The 12,018-nt window shown below is 43.2% G+C and overlaps 1 protein-coding gene across 1 annotated transcript in view; it reads left to right on the top strand.

Annotated features, from left to right (window-relative positions):
- Positions 1-637: 637 nt before the first annotated feature.
- LOC112263480 (DNA damage-binding protein 1) overlaps positions 638-12,018 on the top strand; it is a 29,330-nt gene continuing 17,949 nt past the window's right edge. Inside the window, exons 1-10 of the mRNA XM_042330777.1 lie at positions 638-795; positions 1,700-1,848; positions 2,135-2,251; positions 2,408-2,629; positions 2,937-3,051; positions 3,288-3,385; positions 3,567-3,725; positions 4,163-4,246; positions 5,494-5,713; positions 11,323-11,398. Coding sequence (XP_042186711.1) covers positions 735-795; positions 1,700-1,848; positions 2,135-2,251; positions 2,408-2,629; positions 2,937-3,051; positions 3,288-3,385; positions 3,567-3,725; positions 4,163-4,246; positions 5,494-5,713; positions 11,323-11,398 — 1,301 coding nt within the window. The 5' untranslated portion in view covers positions 638-734. The remainder of the gene's footprint in view (positions 796-1,699; positions 1,849-2,134; positions 2,252-2,407; positions 2,630-2,936; positions 3,052-3,287; positions 3,386-3,566; positions 3,726-4,162; positions 4,247-5,493; positions 5,714-11,322; positions 11,399-12,018) is intronic.

Below are 12,018 nucleotides of genomic sequence, written 5' to 3'. Positions count from 1 at the left end.
CTCTCACGTGAGTATGCTTTTTCCAGTGTGAGACCAATGGCTCTGGTCTACTTATTGTCCTCTCCCCGCTCTCCCCATACACCCTGACTAGAAAAAAATTGCCAGGGAGATGTCCCGCTTCTGGCACCCCATCCGTGGGGCTGGAACAATAAGTAGACCGGAGTGGCCCGTGCCCGAAAAAATTAAGGAGGGAGTTGTCTTGCTTTCTCTACCATCTCTGGTGTCAAGTCCTATGTTAACCTAACTACGTATGTGCACACACACAGTACTAGAATGCCTGCCACTTTGACCATTATCGATTTGGATTGATACAGTAAGCAGATTAAGTGTCTCTTACAGGGGCATTTTGCTTGATCAACCGTGAGCAACACGGAAAGATCTCTAGTCCTCCTCAGTCACTTGGCTTTCTGCTGCTGAGGTTGACCATTTAAAGACCGATGTGAAAAACGTCATATTACAGCGGGGTAAGCCAAATAATTGAAGTTATGGAGCCCTCATCTTCTGTCCAATGCAGATGGACAGTGCACACCGTATTATACAAATAAACGCACCAACGACAAAATTCGACATCCGAGCCACATGGGGCGCTGTGAAAGTAAATATCGATCTAGAGCTTTTAACAATCCACTTCCGCTTTTAATTTTTTTTAATCATCATTTTAATATCCATGGTTTCAACACTTGAGAAGGACTGATTCAATTTCGCTGGTGTTTCTTATTCTGTCCTGGAACGCCATGTCGTATAATTACGTGGTAACAGCGCAGAAACCGACGGCAGTCAATGCCTGCATCACCGGTAAACGTGTTGTTCTTGTTTCTTGTTAGCTTCGCGCACCAGCATATCGTGGCAACCTCATCCACTACAACGTTAAGCTTAAGCCAAGCTACAGGCACTTGCAGGCCAGGCTCCCTTTGATATTGCCAGCAAGTCTATCAAGTCCATTAAATAGCCATTTTGAATAACCATCCACGGGACATGTGGTCGACTAATATCGTATGGCTAGTTATCAATTGTCATTCAAGTGAGCACAAAATAGCACGAGTCAGTGGGTGCTCCTGCGCAGCCGGGATGTTTTGAAGCCAGCGCTAGCTGTCTTCGGCTGTTTGTCGATGTCAATTTGTTTGCTATCTAACGTCTGTCAATTGGATTGCAATTATCTTCTTGTTTATCAGTTTGCCAAGAATCTTAAAACAGGTTTGGAACTTCAGTGTTGCTAAATTGCACAGGTAACAGACAGGCCACTGCAGTGCCAGTCAATATGTCCACCTACATAATACATTGGCAAATTATACAATCAGGGACACTGCATAGTTGGGGATGTAGGGATATTTACTTAAATAGCTAGCTAACGTTACCCTGCATTTATTTTGATTGCCAATATATTGGTGATAGCTAGCTAACTATTCAATGTATTACTTTCTAGGTTAAAATCACATGTGATTAAAAACAAAACTTAATTTAAGGCATTATGACACTAACAAATCCCATATTATTAATTCAATAAATCACGCTATCAATGCAGTGCAACTTAGTGCATATTTTGTGAGTAGAAATGGTCTACCTAGCTAGAAAAGTATTCCCAGTAGATAGAAAAGCAAATACTTGAACTCCAGAAATGTGCCTTTTCAAAATACAAGCAACGAGATCTGCTAGTTAGAAAAAGTTAGTCCGACTGACTAGACCACCCTCTCATCTCCAGGCCACTTCACCTCTGCGGAGGACCTGAATCTGCTCATAGCTAAAAACACACGCCTGGAGATCTATGTGGTCACAGCGGAAGGGCTCCGGCCTGTCAAAGAGGTGGGCATGTACGGCAAGATCGCCGTCATGGAGCTCTTCAGGCCAAAGGTGAGTCTACTACTAACTGTATGTTTGTGTGTGCATGTTAGTCATTTCAATAGAGAGAGAACATTTTGAAACAGGGAGGTACTACCTGAACTTGTTCAATAAGAACACAGAATTATGTTTTGCTCTGCAGAAGGTTCCACTACGGTGTGCCCCTCTGAACAAGACCCTGGTTTCTTTCTGTAACTGCAATACAAGTTGTAAACTTCTCCTGATGCCGAACGTGAACATGGACATATGTTTTCACGGGCTTCAATGGAGAGGAACCTTTTGTCTGTTTTGACTGCAGGGGGAAAGCAAGGACCTGCTGTTCATTCTCACTGCCAAATACAACGCCTGCATCCTGGAGTACAAACAGAACGGGGAGAGCATCGACATCATCACTCGCGCCCACGGCAACGTGCAGGTAGAAGAAAAATAAATACGAGCATAGCCAGTGTCTTTGAGCTGTTGGAAATCAAAGTATGTTCTGCAAAACTACAACAGGAATACTCTGCAGACTGAAACAATAGGATGCCGTGAGACCCCTCTTAACTTGACCGACTTATTTATTTTTGCGTAGGACCGCATCGGGCGACCCTCGGAGACGGGCATCATCGGCATTGTAGACCCTGAGTGCCGCATGATCGGCCTGCGGCTTTACGACGGCCTATTCAAGGTGATCCCGTTGGACCGGGAGAACCGAGAACTCAAGGCCTTCAACATCCGCCTGGAGGAGCTGCAGGTCATCGACGTCCACTTCCTGTATGGCTGTCAGGCGCCCACAGTCTGCTTCATCTATCAGGTAGGGAGGGGAGGAGGTAAAATAGGGTGGACGAGGCACAGGTAGGAAGTGGTGGATGAAAGGGGTACAATGTTGGAGCGGTTGTGTGTATGCATTTATATGGGTGTATGTTTAGGGGGTGGTTGGGGAGGACTTGAAAAAAATGCGCAAGTAGGAATTTCATGCTGGTGAGAGAACATTGGGGAGTCAGAAGGGATGTGTCTATGAGACTGTAGTGCATGTCTGGTGAATGGGGGAAATGTGTGCTTTAGTTAGCAGAAATATCTGCGAGTGTCAGTCTGATTGTATCTGTGTGTTTGTGCTGGAGGACCCTCAAGGACGGCATGTAAAGACCTACGAGGTGTCGCTGAGGGAGAAGGAGTTCAACAAGGGGCCGTGGAAACAGGAGAACGTGGAGGCGGAGGCTTCTATGGTTATCCCAGGTGAGGAAAGAGAATGTCCAGGTAGGTTTCGACAATGGTCATCAGGGCTGTCATCCAATCCTCATGAGATTGACTATGATGTTCGAAACTCTTAGTTGAGTGTTTAAAGATCACTTCCACTGGAACTGCAGCGCCCAAGGGTCCTCTTCTACTTCTTCCTCTTCGAGCGTATTTCAATGTGACTCCCTTGTTCGTTGATTGACTTGGTTGTTCATGTATTTGTCTATCTATTTTAGTCCCAGAACCATTTGGGGGGGCTATAATCATTGGACAAGAATCCATCACCTACCACAACGGGGATAAATACTTGGCCATCGCACCTCCCACCATCAAGGTGAGGTCAACTTAAATCAAAACAATGCAGAGGCTTTCAACTCTTTTCCAACATCATGCACCTTCATAGCAAGGATGAATTGGATATGGAGTATGTCACTTCTCCAGATGCTCAAAGCACTTTACGTAGATCAGAGGGAAACTCCCCTCATCCACCACCTCGGTTCCCTTTTCCCCAACAGCAAAGCACCATTGTCTGTCACAACCGTGTGGACCCCAACGGCTCGCGCTACCTGCTGGGGGACATGGAGGGCCGCCTGTTTATGCTGCTGCTGGAGAAGGAGGAGCTGATGGACGGGGCCGTGGTGCTCAAGGACCTCCGCGTCGAGCTGCTTGGAGAGGTACGTGTTGTAGGCCTTCTGTCTCTTTCTCGTGATCTGTCTCCCTTGCTCTGTGTTTCTGGTTGTTTTCTCTTTTTTTTGTGGTCTGCCTCATTTCTTCTCAACGTCTGTCTTTTGTTCTTTTTATCTGTCCTTCTCTCCATATAAAGCCTTCTCTCTTGTTCTTTCTGATGTCTCTCTTGCTTTTTCTGTTTCTCTATGATCTCTTGTTCTTTTTTATCTGGCTCTGTCGTCTCATATCTTGCTTTCAATGATGTCTCTCTTGAACTCTCTCCATTTTCTCTGCTTCTTTCCTGTTTGACATTCAACCTCTACATTACACAATTGAGTCTTAATGGCAGACTTATCCTTGAGTGTGTATTGTAAAAACAAAAAGTGTACACTGGGCATGAGATGGGCTCAAGAGTAATGTGTGTGCATCCCTCCCTCCCTTGCAGACGTCCATTGCGGAGTGCTTGACCTACCTGGACAACGGTGTGGTGTTTGTGGGTTCCAGACTGGGCGACTCCCAGTTGGTCAAGGTAAGGCTGGTCATATAGGAAACTTATTCAAAGGGTGAGACACTCTAGACCAAAACTGTTATATTCCGAGCTGGTCACGGGTGCACCTCAGCCACGCTCAAGGTTCTAAACGATATCATAACCGCCATCGATAAAAGACAGTACTGTGCAGCCGTCTTCATCGACCTGGCCAAGGCTTCACTCTGTCAATCACCGCATTCTTATTGGCAGGGTTAGGGTTAGGGCTCACCAGGGGATTTGACACACAGTGTGTCAAATCAGAGGGCCTGTTGTCCAGGCCTCTCGCTGTCTCTATGGGGGTGCCACAGGGTTAAATTCTCGGGCCGACACTTCTCTGTATATATCAATGAGGTCGCTCTTGCTGCGGGTGATTCTTTGATCCAACTTTACGCAGTCGACACCATTCTGTATACATCTGGCCCTTCTTTGGACACTGTTAACAAACCTCCACAGGAGCTTCAATGCCATACAACACTACTTCTGTGGCCTCAAACTGCGCTTAAATGCTAGTAAAACTAAATGCATGCTCTTCAACCGATTGCTGCCCGCACCCACCCGCCCGACTAGCATCACTACTCTGGACGGTTCTGACTTAGAATATGTGGACAACTATAAATACCTACGTGTCTGGCTAGACTGTAAACTCTCCTTCCAGACTATCATTAAGCATCTCCAATCCAAAATTAAATCTAGAATCGGCTACCTATTACGCAACAAAGCCTCCTTCACTCATGTTGCCAAACATACCCTTGTAAAATTGACTATCCTACCGATGTCATTTACAAAATAGCCACCAACACTCTACTCAGCAAATTGGATGCAGTCTATCAGTGCCATCCGTTTTGTCACCAAAGCCCCATATACTACCCACCACTGCGACCTGTATGCTCTCGTTGGCTGGTCCTCGTTACATATTTGTCGCCAAACCCACTGGCTCCAGGTCATTTTTCTTTCCTAGGTAAAGCTCCACCTTATCTCAGCTCACTGGTCACCATAGCAACACCCACCTGGTTTTCTGCTTTTTTGCACACCCGTATTTCTACTATCAAATCTATCAAACCTGTTTTGAAATTCAAGAGTATATGAAAGGATAAGCAAGCCTCACTATTTGTTTTTCTGTACTGAGTGGTGGACATTCCCCTTTTTGTTTCAAAGAAAAATAAGTATGGTCAAAGTCCACATGTTGTTTATCTGGAGTTGTCACATTATTGTTATGGCTTGTAATGGAAATTATTATTCCCCTCCAGCTCAATGTGGACAGTAACGACTCAGGGTCGTACGTGGCGGTGATGGAGACCTTCACCAACCTGGGGCCCATCGTGGACATGTGTGTGGTGGACCTGGAGAGACAGGGACAGGGCCAGCTGGTCACCTGCTCTGGAGCGTTCAAGGAGGGCTCCCTCAGGATCATCCGGAATGGTATCGGGATCCACGAGCACGCCAGCATTGACCTGCCAGGGATCAAAGGTCAGTATGAGGGCTTCTGGGCCCTCTGGGGACGCTGCTCTCTCTGGACAAATACCCAATGAACCCTTAGCCCCTATACCCCAGGACAGTTGAAGATCTGAAGGAGTTGAATTGGTATAAGAAATATATGGAAGTGCCTCTACCTCTGATACATTAGGGCCAAATTCGAGTTTGCTTGAATGGAATTCTCAAATTCAAGCTGGGTAGAGGGAAACCCAGGCCAGCGCAGCCCAGTTTCACAACTGGTGCCAGCTCAATTAGAATCTGGGCTGGTGACGCCTTTACTATACAACCACCAAGCTGATCACTGCCTGAAGCTGACACAACATTTAGCTAGCTTGTCTGGGCTTGTTGCTGTTAGCTAGCACATGGACATGCATTTGTCAGACATGACGTGAGTTACCACCATAGCTGGATCCTTCATTCATTTTTGAACGACACAATACACTTTTATGAGAACAGTCGGCCCTAGAATGCCAGCTACCTAAAGTATTAGCTTGCAAATCAGTTGAAATTAGTTAACGTGAGCTAGCAGGAATTTTAGCTGACCAGGCCATATTTAATGTTCGTTAGCTACATCATATCAAACCTGTCGTCTGGCTTGCTTGGTTAGCTAATAGCCAATGCCATGGTAAGCAAGGTAGGAATTAAGCTAGCTACAGTGCCTTGCGAAAGTATTTGGCCCCCTTGAACTTTGCGACCTTTTGCCACATTTCAGGCTTCAAACATAAAGATATAAAACTGTATTTTTTTGTGAAGAATCAACAAGTGGGACACAGTCATGAAGTGGAACGACATTTATTGGATATTGCAAATTTTTTAAACAAATCAAAAACTGAAAAATTGGGCGTGCAAAATTATTCAGCCCCTTTACTTTCAGTGCAGCAAACTCTCTCCAGAATTTCAGTGAGGATCTCTGAATGATCCAATGTTGACCTAAATGACTAATGATGATAAATACAATCCACCTGTGTGTAATCAAGTCTCTGTATAAATGCACCTGCACTGTGATAGTCTCAGAGGTCCGTTAAAAGCGCAGAGAGCATCATGAAGAACAAGGAACACACCAGGCAGGTCCGAGATACTGTTGTGAAGAAGTTTAAAGCCGGATTTGGATACAAAAAGATTTCCCAAGCTTTAAACATCCCAAGGAGCACTGTGCAAGCGATAATATTGAAATGGAAGGAGTATCAGACCACTGCAAATCTACCAAGACCTGGCCGTCCCTCTAAACTTTCAGCTCATACAAGGAGAAGACTGATCAGAGATGCAGCCAAGAGGCCCATGATCACTCTGGATGAACTGCAGAGATCTACAGCTGAGGTGGGAGACTCTGTCCATAGGACAACAATCAGTCGTATATTGCTCAAATCTGGCCTTTATGGAAGAGTGGCAAGAAGAAAGCCATTTCTTAAAGATATCCATAAAAAAGTGTCATTTAAAGTTTGCCACAAGCCACCTGGGAGACACACCAAACATGTGCAAGAAGGTGCTCTGGTCAGATGAAACCAAAATGGAACTTTTTGGCTACAATGCAAAACGTTATGTTTGGCGTAAAAGCAACACAGCTCATCACCCTGAACACAACATCCCCACTGTCAAACATGGTGGTGGCAGCATCATGGTTTGGGCCTGCTTTTCTTCAGCAGGGACAGGGAAGATGGTTAAAATTGATGGGAAGATGGATGGAGCCAAATACAGGACCATTCTGGAAGAAAACCTGATGGAGTCTGCAAAAGACCTGAGACTGGGACGGAGATTTGTCTTCCAACAAGACAATGATCCAAAACATAAAGCAAAATCTACTATGGAATGGTTCAAAAATAAACATATCCAGGTGTTAGAATGGCCAAGTCAAAGTGCAGACCTGAATCCAATCGAGAATCTGTGGAAAGAACTGAAAACTGCTGTTCACAAATGCTCTCCATCCAACCTCACTGAGCTCGAGCTGTTTTGCAAGGATGAATGGGAAAAAAATTCAGTCTCTCGATGTGCAAAACTGATAGAGACATAGCCCAAGCGACTTACAGCTGTAATCGCAGCAAAAGGTGGCGCTACAAAGTATTAACTTAAGGGGGCTGAATAATTCTGCACGCCCAATTTTTCAGTTTTTGATTTGTGAAAATTTTTTTGAAATATCCAATAAATGTCGTTCCACTTCATGATTGTGTCCCACTTGTTGATTCTTCACAAAAAATACAGTTTTATATCTTTATGTTTGAAGCCTGAAATGTGGCAAAATGTCGCAAAGTTCAAGGGGGCCGAATACTTTCGCAAGGCACTGTAGCTAGCCACTTATATGTAATTCCATATATTTGGGGACCTTTTTTTTATATATCATTCAGTCAGGGGCTACCTTGTAATACCAATCTTCAAAAGCAGGGTGTCTGTGGAAAGCTGAGTATCTTGGCTATTGATCTGTGCCTTAAAGTCTTTGGTGTTACTTACTACCATATATGAACATACGAATGTGTAAGGGCAGGCTGAGCCGATGACCTCATTTCAAGATGCTTGCTACCTACAATCCGGTGTCATGTCTTTGGCTATGCCAGATTAAGTGATATGACATGCTATTCTATAAAATAATTTCTCAATTAATATTACCTGATTGAGCTAATCATGTACTAGAGAGTCGGGCACCACAAAATTAATATTTATAGAGCTGTTATCTTCCGAATAAACTCTTAAAGACCTAGTAATATTTTACGTCAATATTAATCGTCATCTTAATTCAGTCTCATCTGAAAGTTGTAAATTCTTAGTTATCTGCACAAACCCTGGCTAACAAGTTGAATCAGCAATACAAAATTGGGTTGAATTCTTTATTTACCAAATTCCTAACTAATCACACAATTACACATACACATATTTAAATCATAACTTGATTACAAATTACTTCATAAAGGAAAACGTCCCTAGCGGGCGGAACAGATATGACAGCTGGCTACACAAAATAAAAGGGGCTGGGTTTGAGTGAAAGAAGGGGAAGACTGAGGAACAAAGGGCGAAGCTGTGCTATCGTAAATACAGTATCTTATGCATTCTAAATGACCTCCCATTTGGAAAAGGAAAATGCAATAAATATTTACTCTGAGCTGCGCTTCAGTAGGTTGGTGGTAGATGGAAGGCCGTGTTGCCCAACCGAGTCCTTTGTCATTTGAAGAATGTCTCTGCTGGTAAATTGAATACGTTGTAGTAACGTTGTTGTGTGGTAGACGGGATACCCTGTCTTTTTCTTCCTAACCCTCGTTTGCAGCGGCTATTGCTAACTCACCGGCTAGAAGGTATCACTTCTGTAGTGAATAAGAGTTCAAAGTTCATACTATTCGCAACCAAAGCTCACGCGGATGTTAGCTTCGTTCTGTAGTTATTATCTGAACCATTCTGACATCGGACCGTTGTCCTCGGAACAGGAGGTTACATTGTCGTCAAGGCTTTATATAGGAAGGGAGAGGAGGGCGTGTTTGAAAAGTTTTATAGTCCATGTCCCTTCACAGGGGCGGGCCACTGATTGAGCAGCCCTATCTTATGAAAATCCAAATATCACATTTTAGAAGCTAAAATCACATTTCATCCCATCACATCCCACCTTCTGATGTTCCCAGAATCTCTATGTTAACCAAGATTTTTGCAAATGTAACATCAGTAGTGTAGAGAGAGGAAAAAGGGGGGAAGAGGTATTTATGACTGTCATAAACCTATCCCCCCGGCCAACGTCATGACACCGGTTAGCGTTGTGAAGCATTAACGAAATAGACACAACGCGTTGATTCACACCGAAGGCTGGGACTCCACAGATCACGAGGATGTCTTATTTGTCTGCCTGTGACCTACCGTTATTGATCACCAGCCCTGAGAGACAAAATGTTTATTTTACACAACATTTTCACCAAACGGCAAACATCTTACAAGATCAGCTTCGATTTGGTCTGTGTTTAAGCCTTAGCTACTTGGGGGTTATGACATTCATCCTTAGGTTGGTAGGAACAATTCTAGCCTATTGCGAATGGTATCTGATGATGTATGACCTAATGGCAACATCGAATGTCCGAGTGACTATCTTTGTTTATGAAAAATATGATAAACACTTGGATATCCCCTGTATGTCCCTTGACACCACCACAATGTTTGAGAGAGGTTTCTGTTCTAGAAATGTAGCTTTTTGTTGTGAACAATCGCTTTTAGGCACATCCAGTGTGCCAAAAAAGTACAATTACCACATTCGGACACTTGTACCCTTGATACCCCATAACACCACCACAATGTTTGAGTGAGGTTGATACAGTAGCAATTGTGGTTTTATACTTAACAAATAGCATTTAGGGATTGCAAATATGTAATAGCACTGGAATTATCTCATTTACAGACATATGCCACTTTGGAAAGGTTTAGGGACACTTGGAAATGTTCTATGACCACACCTGACACCACTTACTAAGATATCTGGCCATTTCTAGTTGTTAGGTCTATCAATCCCATTTTCTTCTGATATTGTTCAAATGTTTTGGAAGCCATGTGTTGTTTTTCCAGGTATGGGCATCAATAATTCACTTATAGCTTGTCAATGAAAGATTTGTTTCAAAATAAAAAAACAATTAGTTTTTTTTTGTGTGTTTGTGCTTGATCTTGTATATTTTGAACTATAATTCCTATCTTCTGATAATTTCCTCAATCTCCCAGCTGTCTTTTTTCCAAATACACCAAGGTTTGGTTCTTCAGAATCATGTAATTACACATGAATAGCAGTTACTTTTGGGTATGTCGATTTATGCCGAAATCTACATTTTCCCATTACGTCTAAGAGACTAGCCTGTTATGCTAGAGAAGACACTAACCGTTTAGCTAACATCAGCAAGCTAAATACATGGCTCTGAGTCTGGCTGGCACTGTCAGGAGTATGGGATAATGTGAGTTACAGCATGGTGAGGCTGAATTAAATTCTTCAATGTCTTGCTAGCTAGCAACATTAGCGAAGCCAGCTGCAATCACATATTGGCTACCTAGCAACATGACATTTCTCATTTCTGCAGGCAGTGAAAATGCAATTTGAACTAACCCACCAAGGCCAGCCCAACCCACCAAGGACAGCCCAATCCACCAAGGCAAGCCCAACCTGGGTAGACTTCAAAGTGCCAATGGAAATGGGGCCTCAGTGGGATATTTTCCATATTGTTTGCATCTGTCTAATCTTTGCCGTTTTTGATTGTCGTAGTTTTTATTTTATTTTATCGTCCTCTTACTCGTGAACATGATTATGAGATGCAATTAGTTTACCTGGGCAATCAATGAGGCCCAGATAGTTTCTTAAGGTTTTTGTTCTCTATCAATTAAGCTACAGCGTTGACTCCTTTCTAGTTCAGGTTCCTGTTTACTTGGCACCTAAATGGAAGAAAACTGACTAAAACCGGGAGGGACTACCTGGACTTAATCCAATAGTAGTCCAAAATAAGAAACTCATTCTTGTTTTCTGTTGCAAAATACTTTGAAACATTTTCTGTTGTTTGCCCTAATGAAACACCACCTAGATAATAGAATGCTGCTTGTAATTCTAGTTCAGTGGAACACTTGACATTTTATTTTCCTCCATATTTATTTTGTTGTCCTCCCAGGTTTGTGGCCCCTTCGCTCAGAGGCTGGGAGGGAGACAGACGACATGCTGGTCCTGTCTTTCGTCGGCCAGACAAGGTGAGACAACCAGTGGTCGCCTTATAGAAAGGGTCTGCTCGGGTTGGCCACAATGCAATCACTCCCTGTCCAATCTGGCGAAGCCTTGCCTAATGCCAACATATCTTGTTTATATGATCTTGTTGTTGATTTGACACCTATTATAACAAAAGGGAGAATAGACAGACAAAACATTTATTTAATTTTGAGCGTCAGACATTGACATGGATTGATTTATTTATTATTATTTTTATACCAATTATAAGAAATAAGAAGTTTACAAAGGTTGAAATGATCAAAATTGCATGAAGAAGCTGTTGGTCGCTAAATCCGGCGACGACTAGGACCATGAAAAATCTGGCAGCTGGATCTTGTCTGAGCAGTCGACTGTGAATGTCCTCACTTACTATTACACTTAAACTGATTCACGAAGATCTTCCCACTATAGTGCTGTCTGGTCAGAACATGTTTTGGGGCCCATACTGAGCACTTTGTAACCACCACGCAGACACAGCTGATTCTAAAAGGGGAAACAATACAATCATTAGAAGATACTAAAATACATATGCAATATAACAATAAGTAGATGAGCAAACTGTGGCATAATATACACATCTGAATGAATTCAATAGGATGGCATC

This window comes from Oncorhynchus tshawytscha, linkage group LG12 (genome assembly GCF_018296145.1).
Source record: "Oncorhynchus tshawytscha isolate Ot180627B linkage group LG12, Otsh_v2.0, whole genome shotgun sequence".
Lineage (NCBI taxonomy): Eukaryota > Metazoa > Chordata > Actinopteri > Salmoniformes > Salmonidae > Oncorhynchus > Oncorhynchus tshawytscha.
This window is presented reverse-complemented; position numbering and strand designations above follow the sequence as displayed.